This window comes from Bidens hawaiensis, unplaced genomic scaffold, assembly GCF_021521415.1.
Source record: "Bidens hawaiensis isolate Kalapana, Puna unplaced genomic scaffold, B.hawaiensis_p1.1 tig00002717_1, whole genome shotgun sequence".
NCBI classification, from domain to species: Eukaryota; Viridiplantae; Streptophyta; class Magnoliopsida; order Asterales; family Asteraceae; genus Bidens; species Bidens hawaiensis.
This window is the reverse complement of record NW_027491146.1, coordinates 44,391-55,754: the sequence shown is the minus strand read 5'-3', so window position 1 is coordinate 55,754 and position 11,364 is coordinate 44,391. Positions and strand designations below refer to the sequence as shown.

Here is an 11,364-nt window from a genome sequence, read left to right as displayed (position 1 = left end):
ACTAATTTATAAAACACCTTTTTATTTAAAAAGATAGATTACAAACTAACAGTTATGAAAGAAAAAACATAAACATATTACCGTTTTAGCCACCCAAATTGCCAAATCAAGTTATTTAACTAGAGCCTAGAGGTGGCAATCATGACTCATTCTTCAAATAATGGGTTATTTGGGCAAAAACATATTTGTATAACCAATACAAAATACAAACCCGTATACGTTTCTATATCGAAGGGCAAGTATATCCCAAAATAGATCATCGGTCCAAACGACTACAAATACATACTTATTCTTCACAATTTTTCAAACAAAAGAGAAATAACGTTCACTTTATTTATTTATTTATTTATTTATTTATTTATTCTGAAACGACTCATCTTTTATCAACCCGACAAGCAAATATACTTTCTAAAATAGCCCGCTTAACCCGAACTCAATTTGCTCAAGAGTCCTATCAACCTGCCCTGACCCAACCCATTCTGACCCGCCACCCAAACAGCCAAATCAAACCATTTTAACCAGTTTGGTACATCAACAACGTTTTGTAGGCACGCACGCATCACACAAGTTTCAATTCTAAACCGCTTTCTTTTACTTTTGTTACCCAAAATACTTAGAAAAATCCCAAGGAGCCAAAATAACTACTCAAAAATTTAAATCCTTCTAAAAAAATAAAATTTTGAGCCTATCACAATCTTTGATTGCAATATACATCAACACAACAACCACTGATGATAATATCATGAACCTTCGACGGGTTTCTTGTTGACAACACCCTCAAGAACGCCGTTATCCAACACAAACTCTAATGTTGTTGGATCAACATTTGTAGGCAGACGAAAGCGAACAGCAAACTCACCGGGTGGACACAGATTTTGGGAGCGCATCTCAAACACCATGTTGTTGCAGTGCACTTGTTTCTCCCCGGTGTTCGTTACTCCTTGAATAAGTATCGTTCCGTCCGCTTGAACTTCACATTTGAACTCTGCAGATTTAATTATATAATAAATGAAAAAACATTCCGCTTAATTCTGAAAAAAAAAATTAAAGGATACAATTTCATGCATCTCCCTAAAAATTTGGTATGATATTATATTGACCTTACATTACACAATATCATAATATCAAACATATCCATTTTTATTGTATGGCATTTATATCCTTCCTATAAAACTTGCAGTAAAGTATAGTAGTCATTTTAACAAATTGTATTTGATTAAATGGGTAAATAAAAGATCTGAAGTATTTCGTATGGGTATGTTTGATATTACTTTTTTAGCTGGATAAATATAATATTATGTAGGTTTTCAGAAGTGTGTACGATATTACTCCCAAAAAAATGTTCACGTGGTAAAACTAGTTTAAGAAAAGCTCGTTGTTCCAATTTGATTGTCACTTAAAAATACCGACCCGTTATAAAACCCACATATTGGCAAAAACTGATCATATGTCCAAATCATTTAGGGTCAAAATAATCACTGAAGAAGCAAATCCAAGTACCCCTCAGAATCATAGTTATTAAAAGCCCTTGCTTCTTACGCCTAGGCCCATTTTTCAGGCGAGGCTCAATAAATGCGCTTCTAGTTCCTAGGCGAGCGCTTCGGCATTGTCTATGCCAAGAACATAAGAACATAAAAGCCGAGCAAAAGAAATGCAAGGGGTGCTATTGAAACTTACATCTAGGAGAAGTCAATGGAATTATATTGATGCATTTTGTAATTCAAGTTTTGGAATCATATTTGAATCTTGACTATTTTAGAACTTTTGGAACTATTTAGACGATATTAAATGCTATATAATAGCTTTTGTTTATTTTATTTGAAGAATAGTATTGCTTTTCATATACATAAATATATTTTAAATGTTTTATTTAAGTGCGCTTATTTTGCGCCTAGGCCCTAAGCGAGGCCTATACGCCTTGAGTGCGCTTAACGCATTTGATAACTATGCCCATAATTATTATTACCATTATTATTATTTTCCGCAACCATTAGTTTGAGCCATTTTTTTCAGAATTAGCGATGATAAAGATGATTCTTGATTTTAGGAAGTGTATAATATTCCAAAAATTTTAAAATAAAATATTAAAGGTTAAATTACGAGTTCAAAGTTCCAAACTGAACCGTTTGGATCTTAAACCAGCCGACTGACCTCAGTCTGGTCGATTTACAAACACCTACATTCTATAAACTATAATTTATTTCTACATCTGTGTGCGTATGTGTGGAGGGCGATTACTTACTTTCATTTTTCTCGGCGCCTGGGAGAGCAAAACGGAACAGAAAACCATCATCGGATTCAGAGAGGTCATAGGATCCCATAAGCGGTCCGATGATCCCGCTGGCAGCACTGCCAGAAACCAATACTCCATGTTTCGTGGCTGAAATGATGTCACCCATTTCTTCAGGAGTGGCCTGTTCAGCCAGATAAAGCATCCTGGGGCTGAGCCCGTTCTGTTGGGCAATGTCTGTATCACAGCCGTCTAGTGGTGGGCCCGTGTACGGGACGCAGTTCAAAGGAGGAACAGCGATCGGAACTTGATCAGCCCAACTCGAGTGAAAACTGAAATTCACAAATTTTATAACCAAATTATGCAAAAACATTTAATTTATAATCTTGAATCGGATTAGAAATCACAATATCAGCATGGAGTTTTTGAAGTGAAAAGGGGTAGAAAACTCATGAATTTGATGTGTATTCATCATTATTCTTTTTCTGTTCATTTCTTTTGCATTCAAAAACATGAAATATTAAAAAAAATAAGCATCAACACATACATGTCCAACTACATTTAAGATTTTACATGAATACTGCATTCTTAACATTATTAAAGCTATCAAGTTGACAATAGTAAAACTAAAAACTAGCACGCGCATCACTTGAAGTGGAACGATTAATTGATTGGTTGAGAAATTAATGGAAGACGATAAGAGGAGAGAAATACAGAGCATGAGGTTAGAAGAAAATACAAACAATATTCTAACAAGAAGTTCGTTAAGATGATCTAAGGCAACTTTCTTTAACAAGTTGGTTGGGATCCACGACGGTGGTGCAGTTTTCGATGAACCGGATAGTATCCAGTTAAGCCAAGAAAACTTCGCTTATCCAGTTAACATTAGTAGGAATTGACCACTGTTATGTGGTTGTTATCTTTGTGGGATCGGCTGCCACCTATGTTGTTAAAAGCCATCAAGTGCACGCCGAAGCTCAAAGGTGAGGCGAGGAGCAAGGAAAACACCTTGCTACCTTCAAGAGAGATTCCGGTCAAATCCTGAAATTCTGTCAAGATTCTGCAAGTTCGTGCAAACTGGTCTGAAACATTCAACCTAAATTAGCCTTAAACATGTCTAGAACCCCAAAAAATAATATGTTTATGCTATGCGCCTTGCTTATCACGGGCCCTCGCTTTTTAAGCATCTTTCGCCAAGGCCCGCCCTTTGAGCCTTAGGCGCTCCTTTCCACTCTGTCAATGAAAAGCAAGTGCCCTAAATAGACTATCAACCTTGGTTTAGAAAAGCGTTAGGCAAGGTGAGGCGTTTTGGTCCAAAAAACCGAAGCGGAGCATCACGTATGTGAGGCGCTCAATACGAAAAATACTAAAAATTAATTATACCTGACATAGTCTACTTGTTAATCAATCATAAAGATAAAACATATTTATAAAACTACACATGAATACTTTATACGTAGTTTAACATTATAAAAGCACACTTAAAAGTTGCAAAACACTTAATGCATTCTTAAAATACGAGCTGATTAAATATAAAAAATGTATTACATAAGCATTTACTAATAAAAGAAAGTATAAATGTATAGTAAAAAAGAATAATGAAGAAAACATACCTCTTGAGTCATAAAAAGAGTGTAACAATTAGGAGAAGATAAGCTTGAACCGATTAAAAAGATGAGAGTAATAATTGAGGAGCATTAAAGAGTGATTTAAGCTGAACATAGAATGATAAATATATTAAGTTGAACATAGAATGATAAATATATATAATATGGCTGGTAATGTTTTACAAATGAGGCTCAACATTAATATTTTAAGCAGATGGGCCCAAACAGTTACATTTTTAATTAAATGACGGCATCACATGAAGCGCAGCCTCAAACGCCTCACCCGCTGATGCCCCGCTTCAGGGCGCCTCATGTTTTTCTCGCCTCATGTAAAATAAGGCGTTTTTCATAACGCCTCGAGCGCCTCACTCCTCAGGCGCGCCTTTTTAAACCAAGCTATCAACCATTTGTCTAAAGAGACACTACGATGGTTTGGCTACTGGCTCATGGACGATCCGATCCGTCCATGTTCAGATGCTCCTCCCACGATGCACTGTAAACCAAATACATCATCAAAGAACACTAGCACTATATTTCGCAAAGGGATGGAGCGTTTGTCAAGCCAAGTGGTATGAAAAACTTGTTTAAGCTCATCACCATGTATAATACTAATTTGATAGCTCGTGAAGAGATCAACTTGGAGCCATATAATTCATTGAAAAGTTCATCGATAGATAGGATATGAAAATGATCAACCATAAAATGAGAGCACCAAAAAAGAACAAGAAACACTTTGCAGACAAGCAATGAAAGCACCAACGAAGTCAATTGATTATAAAAGAAATAGTGGTAACAATGGAAAAAATCAAGGATTTATTTAACACTCATGAAGAAGAAAATGAAGGCGAGAAAGAAAGGAAATGCATTCTTGATGATTTATTACCCCACTGCTGACGGGCCAATGAGCACAAAGTCTTTCCAGTACCCTGGTGTTTTCCGGACCCGGCTGCTTCTCCTAATTCCTGCCTCATCCACTGTATTCGTATGCTTTTGATCCATAATCTATTCCTTAGCGCACAAACTCTTTCTTGTTTACTACATCGTTTCGTGCATATACAGAAATACATAAAGAGAGAAAAAAATAAGAAAATGAAGACCGCATTTTTGAAACAAAACTCAACACTAAATAAAAAGATAATGAACAAGAAAAAAACGTTGAAAAGAAAATAAAGAGTAAGGATTACCTCTTTTGAGATGTTTAAAGAAATCTAAAAAAGCCTCAACAAAAATGTAAAAACTAAAGAAATGGGGCAGCCTTTATATACGATTGAGAAGGGCCAAACTTTTGGTTGATCGTCGATGTGAGAAGCCCTTATATACGATAGAAGAAAAACCAAATTTTGGTTGTTCGTCGATGTGGGACAGGTAAAATTGCTATTAATCAAACTTAGAATAACATAGAACTATTCTTAAGATTCCAAATTGATTACTTTGTAATCTCGTATCCGGTAATAAATCTTCTTAGACCGTCTAATCCCAATATCAGCCATCAACAGTTCCAATACCAAAATGATGAATTTAACTTAGACATGAACTTATAACACACATCAAGTTTTAACAAACTGCATTTAGAAAGTCATAATACAAAACCAACTCATCTAAATGAACTCTTTATAAAACTCTGCATCAACTAATATGCTAAAACTAAAATAACCTTGTCATAATATTATGAACGTTTTGGCATTAGATCATAACATGAAACAAAGATTACATAGAAACGAAACTAGCAATCCATATTTAAATACATATAGATGTAGCAGTCCACTTGAAAACCAATAGAGAACTAAGTACTTTGTAAGAATGTTTTTCTAATATATTTTTGGTAAATTCAAGAAACACTATATTTCAAGAAAAGAGTACTTCAACAAGAGTTCTATATCACATAAAAGAGCAAGCAAATTGTGTCATGTACATTATTCATCAAACATACAAATTCATTATATCACCAGATTTAGACAACAAAAAAAAACTTTTCATAATTTAACCAAGCAACTTTAATTTCAGCTATAAAAAAATGGCTACAAGAAAGACAAAAGGCCAAAAATAAATAAATAAATAAATAAACCAAATGCATACCAATTAAGAAAAACCTGGAGCTCCTAATTATATCCTTTTAAACAATAAAAGTAAACAATTATATTAAAGAAGCACATGTATGAGCACGTGTAGGCAGCTAATTGCCATATAAACGAATCGAGATTCGTTAAACCTTCATTAAAAGCAAATTAAATACTTAGATTTTCTAACTACTTCCATCGGTTTCGCGCCTTTCCACAACCTGTAGCGCGTCCCCATCGATACTCACCGGACTCGTTCTTATATAACTCTTTATTTCAAATTTTCATTCAGTTGAAGCAGTAAAAACAAAATCATCATTTATATCTAACTTAATATAATACTTCTAAGAATGTTTGGACCAAAACAAAAGATCTCCATACCAAAAAGAACTAAAGAGTTGTTTGGCAATCTTGTGCTAAATCATTTAAAATTAAAAGGTAACCTCTGAATCATTCAGCACGACTCTAAACTTAACCATTAAGAGGCTCCATGAACTATTAAAAGGAAACACACCCTGCCTTTTACCGATTCTAAGGTAGCCTCTTAAAGGAGTCATCAAGAGGCTACCAAACAGCCCCTAAACATTGAATAAAAAAATAAAAGTGGACCCAATCGTCCGATTCTCGCTTCTAAATAGTACAAGTGGATTCTAATAATGTACAACCTTTGCGAACCGAATTAGTCGTTTTCCCATTTTAAAAAAAAAATACATAGAAAAAGTGAAACACAAACAAAAGTAGGATAAAAAGCCCCAAATTATTAATATCATTTTGAAACATTGTGATAGTGTACAAGTACAACATAGTGAATAAAACCTGGTTATTCACTTATTCATGGTATAAGTGACAAAAACATTCAAACAACACAAACCCATTAATAAATCAATCAATCAATAAATAATAATCTTGAAAACCATTCCAAAACCCTAAACCCTTAATTACTAGAAACAGCAAATTCCAAATGTAGGTACAAAACAACATCGGTAATTCGATTCTGTACGAGAATCAGAACATGGGTTTTGTAGAAAATCGGATGAGACGAACATACCCGTTAGAAGCGGCCATTGGAGATGATGTTGGTTGGTACGGAGTTTGTAGGGTTAATTGTTTTAATGTTGTGTTTGAAATCAAAGATTTATTTTTGTAAAACATTTTATATCAGGAGATTCTGTGAATATAATGTTATTATTCAATTTCAAAGTATTTTGAAATAGTTGTTTATTTTGAAAAACTAAAATTAGTTTTTTTTTTTTTTTTGAAAGGTCAATAATATTAAAGATGGAAAGGGGCTACTATAAGACGCAAGAAACCCAATAACATACAAGAAAAGAAAAATAAACTTTACAAGGCGAAAACATACAGCAAATTATAATGGAAAATTCACAAAACTAAACTTAAATCATTTCTCCCATTTCAAGCTTGAACGTTCACTTATGTTCTTCACCCATAAAAATGATGTTGATTTATGTCGTTTACCATCTTCGACACTGAAAGAAGAACATCATTAAAGATAAAATGATTTCTTGATTTCCAAATTATCCAACACGTGACCGCCGATGTAGATATGATTTACCATCTATACATTCCTCCTTATTGTTTTTATGCTTACTTGAAAAATCGAGGATGTCTTTCACCGAATTGAAATAAACAAGATTTGGTAATCTAACCCAATCATGAATAATCGACCAAACCAATTTGGCGACCTTGCAATTTACGAATAGATGTTGTGAATGCATAACACACATTTTGAGTCGCCCAAAATAGTGCCTCTTGTTGACAATGCTATTTAGGTAGCAATACGATCTAAAAGTAATCTCCAAATAAAACAATTGACTTTAATAGAGACTCATTTCAACCAAAAAGTAAATTCTATGATTTGATGATCCCAATTATCTATCCCCATCTTAATGATTTCACCAAGAATGGCGAGAGTGACCCCTCCAAACCTTTCCATAATCAGCAATCCGGATTCATAGAAATCGGAACATTTGAAATCAAATTTAAATAACATACCAAATCATTTTTTTTGTTGCGACGTGGTCGGATTTCTTCTCCATCTCCATACCTATTGTACAATGTCATCTTTTCGAATTTAACAATTTTTAACCACAATATCTTTTTTTTCGTTCTAATGCAAATAAAGACGGGAATAAAGTCTTCAATGGTAATTCGCCCGCCCAATAATCTAGCCAAAAAAGAGTCTTCAATTAGTTAATTTGTTGTATTGAAGTTGGCTTTCTAGTTCAATAACATGGAAATGCATGATGGTTAAGACTAGGCAGGGCCGTCCCCGAGAATTGTTAAAAATTTTTGGGACGAAGGCGAAAAAAAATTGAGACTTAAAAAAGGGGTATATTGTTAGGTTCAAACAATTTAATTTTTAAATCGGTTTACCTGGTTATGATTTGGGTTGTGTAAAAAAACTTTTTGTATAAAAATTGGGTTAAAATGTATCAAGTGAGGCTAGAACCAACAATCTTTTTGTTGGAAGTCATACCCTTCTGTCACTAAACCATGCAAATGGTTGTGTAATTAAGTTTAAACATTAAATATACATATTGTTTTCACAAAAATATATATAAATATTTTTAAAGGAAAAAATCTGGGCCTAGCGGTGTGACATTCGTCATTTTGATTCGCAGTTGTATTTGTATTTGTATTTTAAACCCGACCCTTTTGATTTTCGGATTATTGGATATTAATAAAACAATGAATTTTATGTTAAAATCATGTTTCACACTTTTCATGTTGTTATATCACCTTTACCAGTCCTTAACTCGCTTAATTCGTGCTAAAAATTAATTTTAAACAAATACAGGGACCAAATATGCCAAAAATCAAACTTCAATCGATACACCACCCGTTGCGCTATGCGACGAAGATGGCCTCTTCTTGGGCGCGCTATGCGACCAAGCTGTAGCTCAGCAACTTGGTTTTCATTTTCGAATATGTTTTTGATCATTTAAGCCCTGAACTCATGTTTTAACCATTCAAACCAACCAAGACTCAACCCATATTTATTCTAGAATCCTCCAAACATGTTTTTATCTATAGTTATAATTTATTTAATTCAAAAATCATTTAAACAAAAGAATCAAGAGTATTCAATAACTAATTTCGTGTTTCACTATTTCATATTACTGCAATGCCCATTTTAGTTATGATCCCATTTCGTTTAAAATGATATCATCATAACACTCTTACGTACCCTAAATTTCGTTAAGAATTTAGCTTTCATAACAATTTATGTGTTTCTTTAATCACGCGTTACCACAATGTTCAGTTATTATATTCTTTTTTTTTATGATACTGATATAAGGACTTTACTCGAGTTTTCATTGTGGATTTTATTTTCAAGAATATATGATAAGCGATTTGCATGCTTCATCATTGAGCGTTACCCAAGTTTCATTTCTATTATAATGTTCCTTTTTCATTTAAAGAGATATTCCTGTAACGACTTTATGTACTCGAGAGTTCATTTTGGGCTTTGATTATTCATGTCTGAATTCCGGTTATTCGATAGCAATTTGTGTGTTTATTATGCATTACTTCAAACCTAATTTTTGCTACAATTTAGTTTCATTTCAAATGATATTTCTATGACGACTCTATTATTCATAAATTTTGACCATTCATGTTTAAATATTATTCATTTTCTAGCAAATCACAATTTTATGCATTGTACCACATGACCTCATTTACTCAATTAATGGCATACGAGTGGCTGTCCACAAACATTGGCGCTATTGGGAACCACTACTATAATCATGATTATGTAAATAACTGCACAACAAAAGTCGTATGCGCATTTTATCACATTTCTTCAATGTTTTGTTAAGTTAACCACATTGTTCTTTCGTGTTTGATACATGGTTACGCTACCCCATAGAACTCACCCATCCTCATTATTTAATCTTATTTCACACAATTATTTTCACAAATGTTTATGACCTCAAGTTTGTTTCACTTATGAAAAGCATGCATCGTACGATTTTAATGTTAATTATATCGTTGTTTATCTCAACCTCAAGTTTTCATTTATCGGATTTCTTGTTATCACATGTTTTGGTTTATTATGTCTCGTTTATTGCCTCATTTATAAACCTTGATATTTATCTTGATGACTTTCAACTTCAAGTCCCATTTCATATTGCTTACTCTATGACCCCACCTATTCGACCATCTATACCTATTTACCCGTCTCATAATTTATTTCAATCTCGGGTCAATGTGACTCATTATTTATATATTGTTTCAATTATTTACCTCATGTTCCCCACTCATTTAAAATGCCGACCACAATATTTAACTGCTTAGTAGTAGGTCAACAATTCCGATAAAATTCAATATTTCTATTTACAGTTTCAATATTTAAGAGTTCAAAACTTTTCCCTTATTAAAAATGTTTTTGAACCACACAACGGAACAAACCATGTGGACCATAATTACACAATTAATTATAAAAATTCTCGCATGAAAGCCATGATAAGAATGGTTGTATATCATAACTTGGAAACTAGGGAGGTTCTGGGCTAAACGTATAAATGTAATATGATAAAGGGCATGGTGGATACGTCGTTGGTACTTCCTATACATAAGTGGTCTTCCCGTATTTCATTTCTAACATTTTCCGAACCACTCAACGATCTGGGCTATGTTTACTTTATTTATATTAGTGCTTAAAAATCATTATCTACTTTTCTTTCTCTGCATATTTTGGTTTTTCTATAATTCCGGGACGAAATTTCTAAAAGTTTTGGATACTGTGATATTCGTCATTTTTGGTTTGCAATTATATTCGTATTTATTATAAATCTAACCTGTTTTGATTTTCAGATCTTTGTATCACACCCCAACCTAAGGCGGAAATGCCGGGGGTGCGAACCGTTGGTTCACAGCTTACAAGGTACTATCATATAATTTAATATGACAATATCTAATTATTTATTAATTACAAAATTTCAATCAAGTACACAAAGTTTAAACAAATTACCAAAATAAAAATCTAACACAAATATCTTTTATTTCATTAACTAAGGTCTCTCCAAGTGTTTCTTCACCTTAGCTTCAAATCAAATGATAATCCTGTAAATGCATACAAAATAATATATATTTGTCAACACGAGGTTGAGTGAGAAAAGTCACCAGTTTTAATATAATAATGATATATAAATAAAATGAGCAAAATTGATATTGTGAGTATAAATCAATCAAACCATGAGCAAATAAAGTGTATCAGTTGACCATGCCTCTTGAACACGGGCTATGGCTAATATGACAAAACAAATACAAATGTGGGTGTATGTTGATCATTGCCTAGCGAAACGGGCTTTGGCTACTAAGACAGCGTATGATCATACTAACTTGCTAGACTTCTTATAGACCTCTCCGAAAAGCAATAAACTAAAACAACTAAACAAATAGCAATTAATCATTCAATTGATAACGCAGAACACTCACAGTTTGC

The 11,364-nt window shown here is 33.3% G+C and overlaps 1 protein-coding gene across 1 annotated transcript; it reads right to left on the bottom strand.

The window, feature by feature from the left end:
• Positions 1-698: 698 nt before the first annotated feature.
• Positions 699-4,894, bottom strand: LOC143620837 (alpha-crystallin domain-containing protein 22.3-like). Its single transcript, XM_077092429.1, has 3 exons — positions 4,721-4,894; positions 2,243-2,562; positions 699-985 (listed from the first exon to the last, which is right to left on the bottom strand). The coding sequence occupies exons 1-3, from the start codon at positions 4,834-4,836 to the stop codon at positions 741-743; spliced, it is 681 nt and encodes a 226-aa protein (XP_076948544.1). The 5' UTR covers positions 4,837-4,894; the 3' UTR covers positions 699-740.
• Between the last annotated feature and the right edge of the window lie 6,470 nt (positions 4,895-11,364).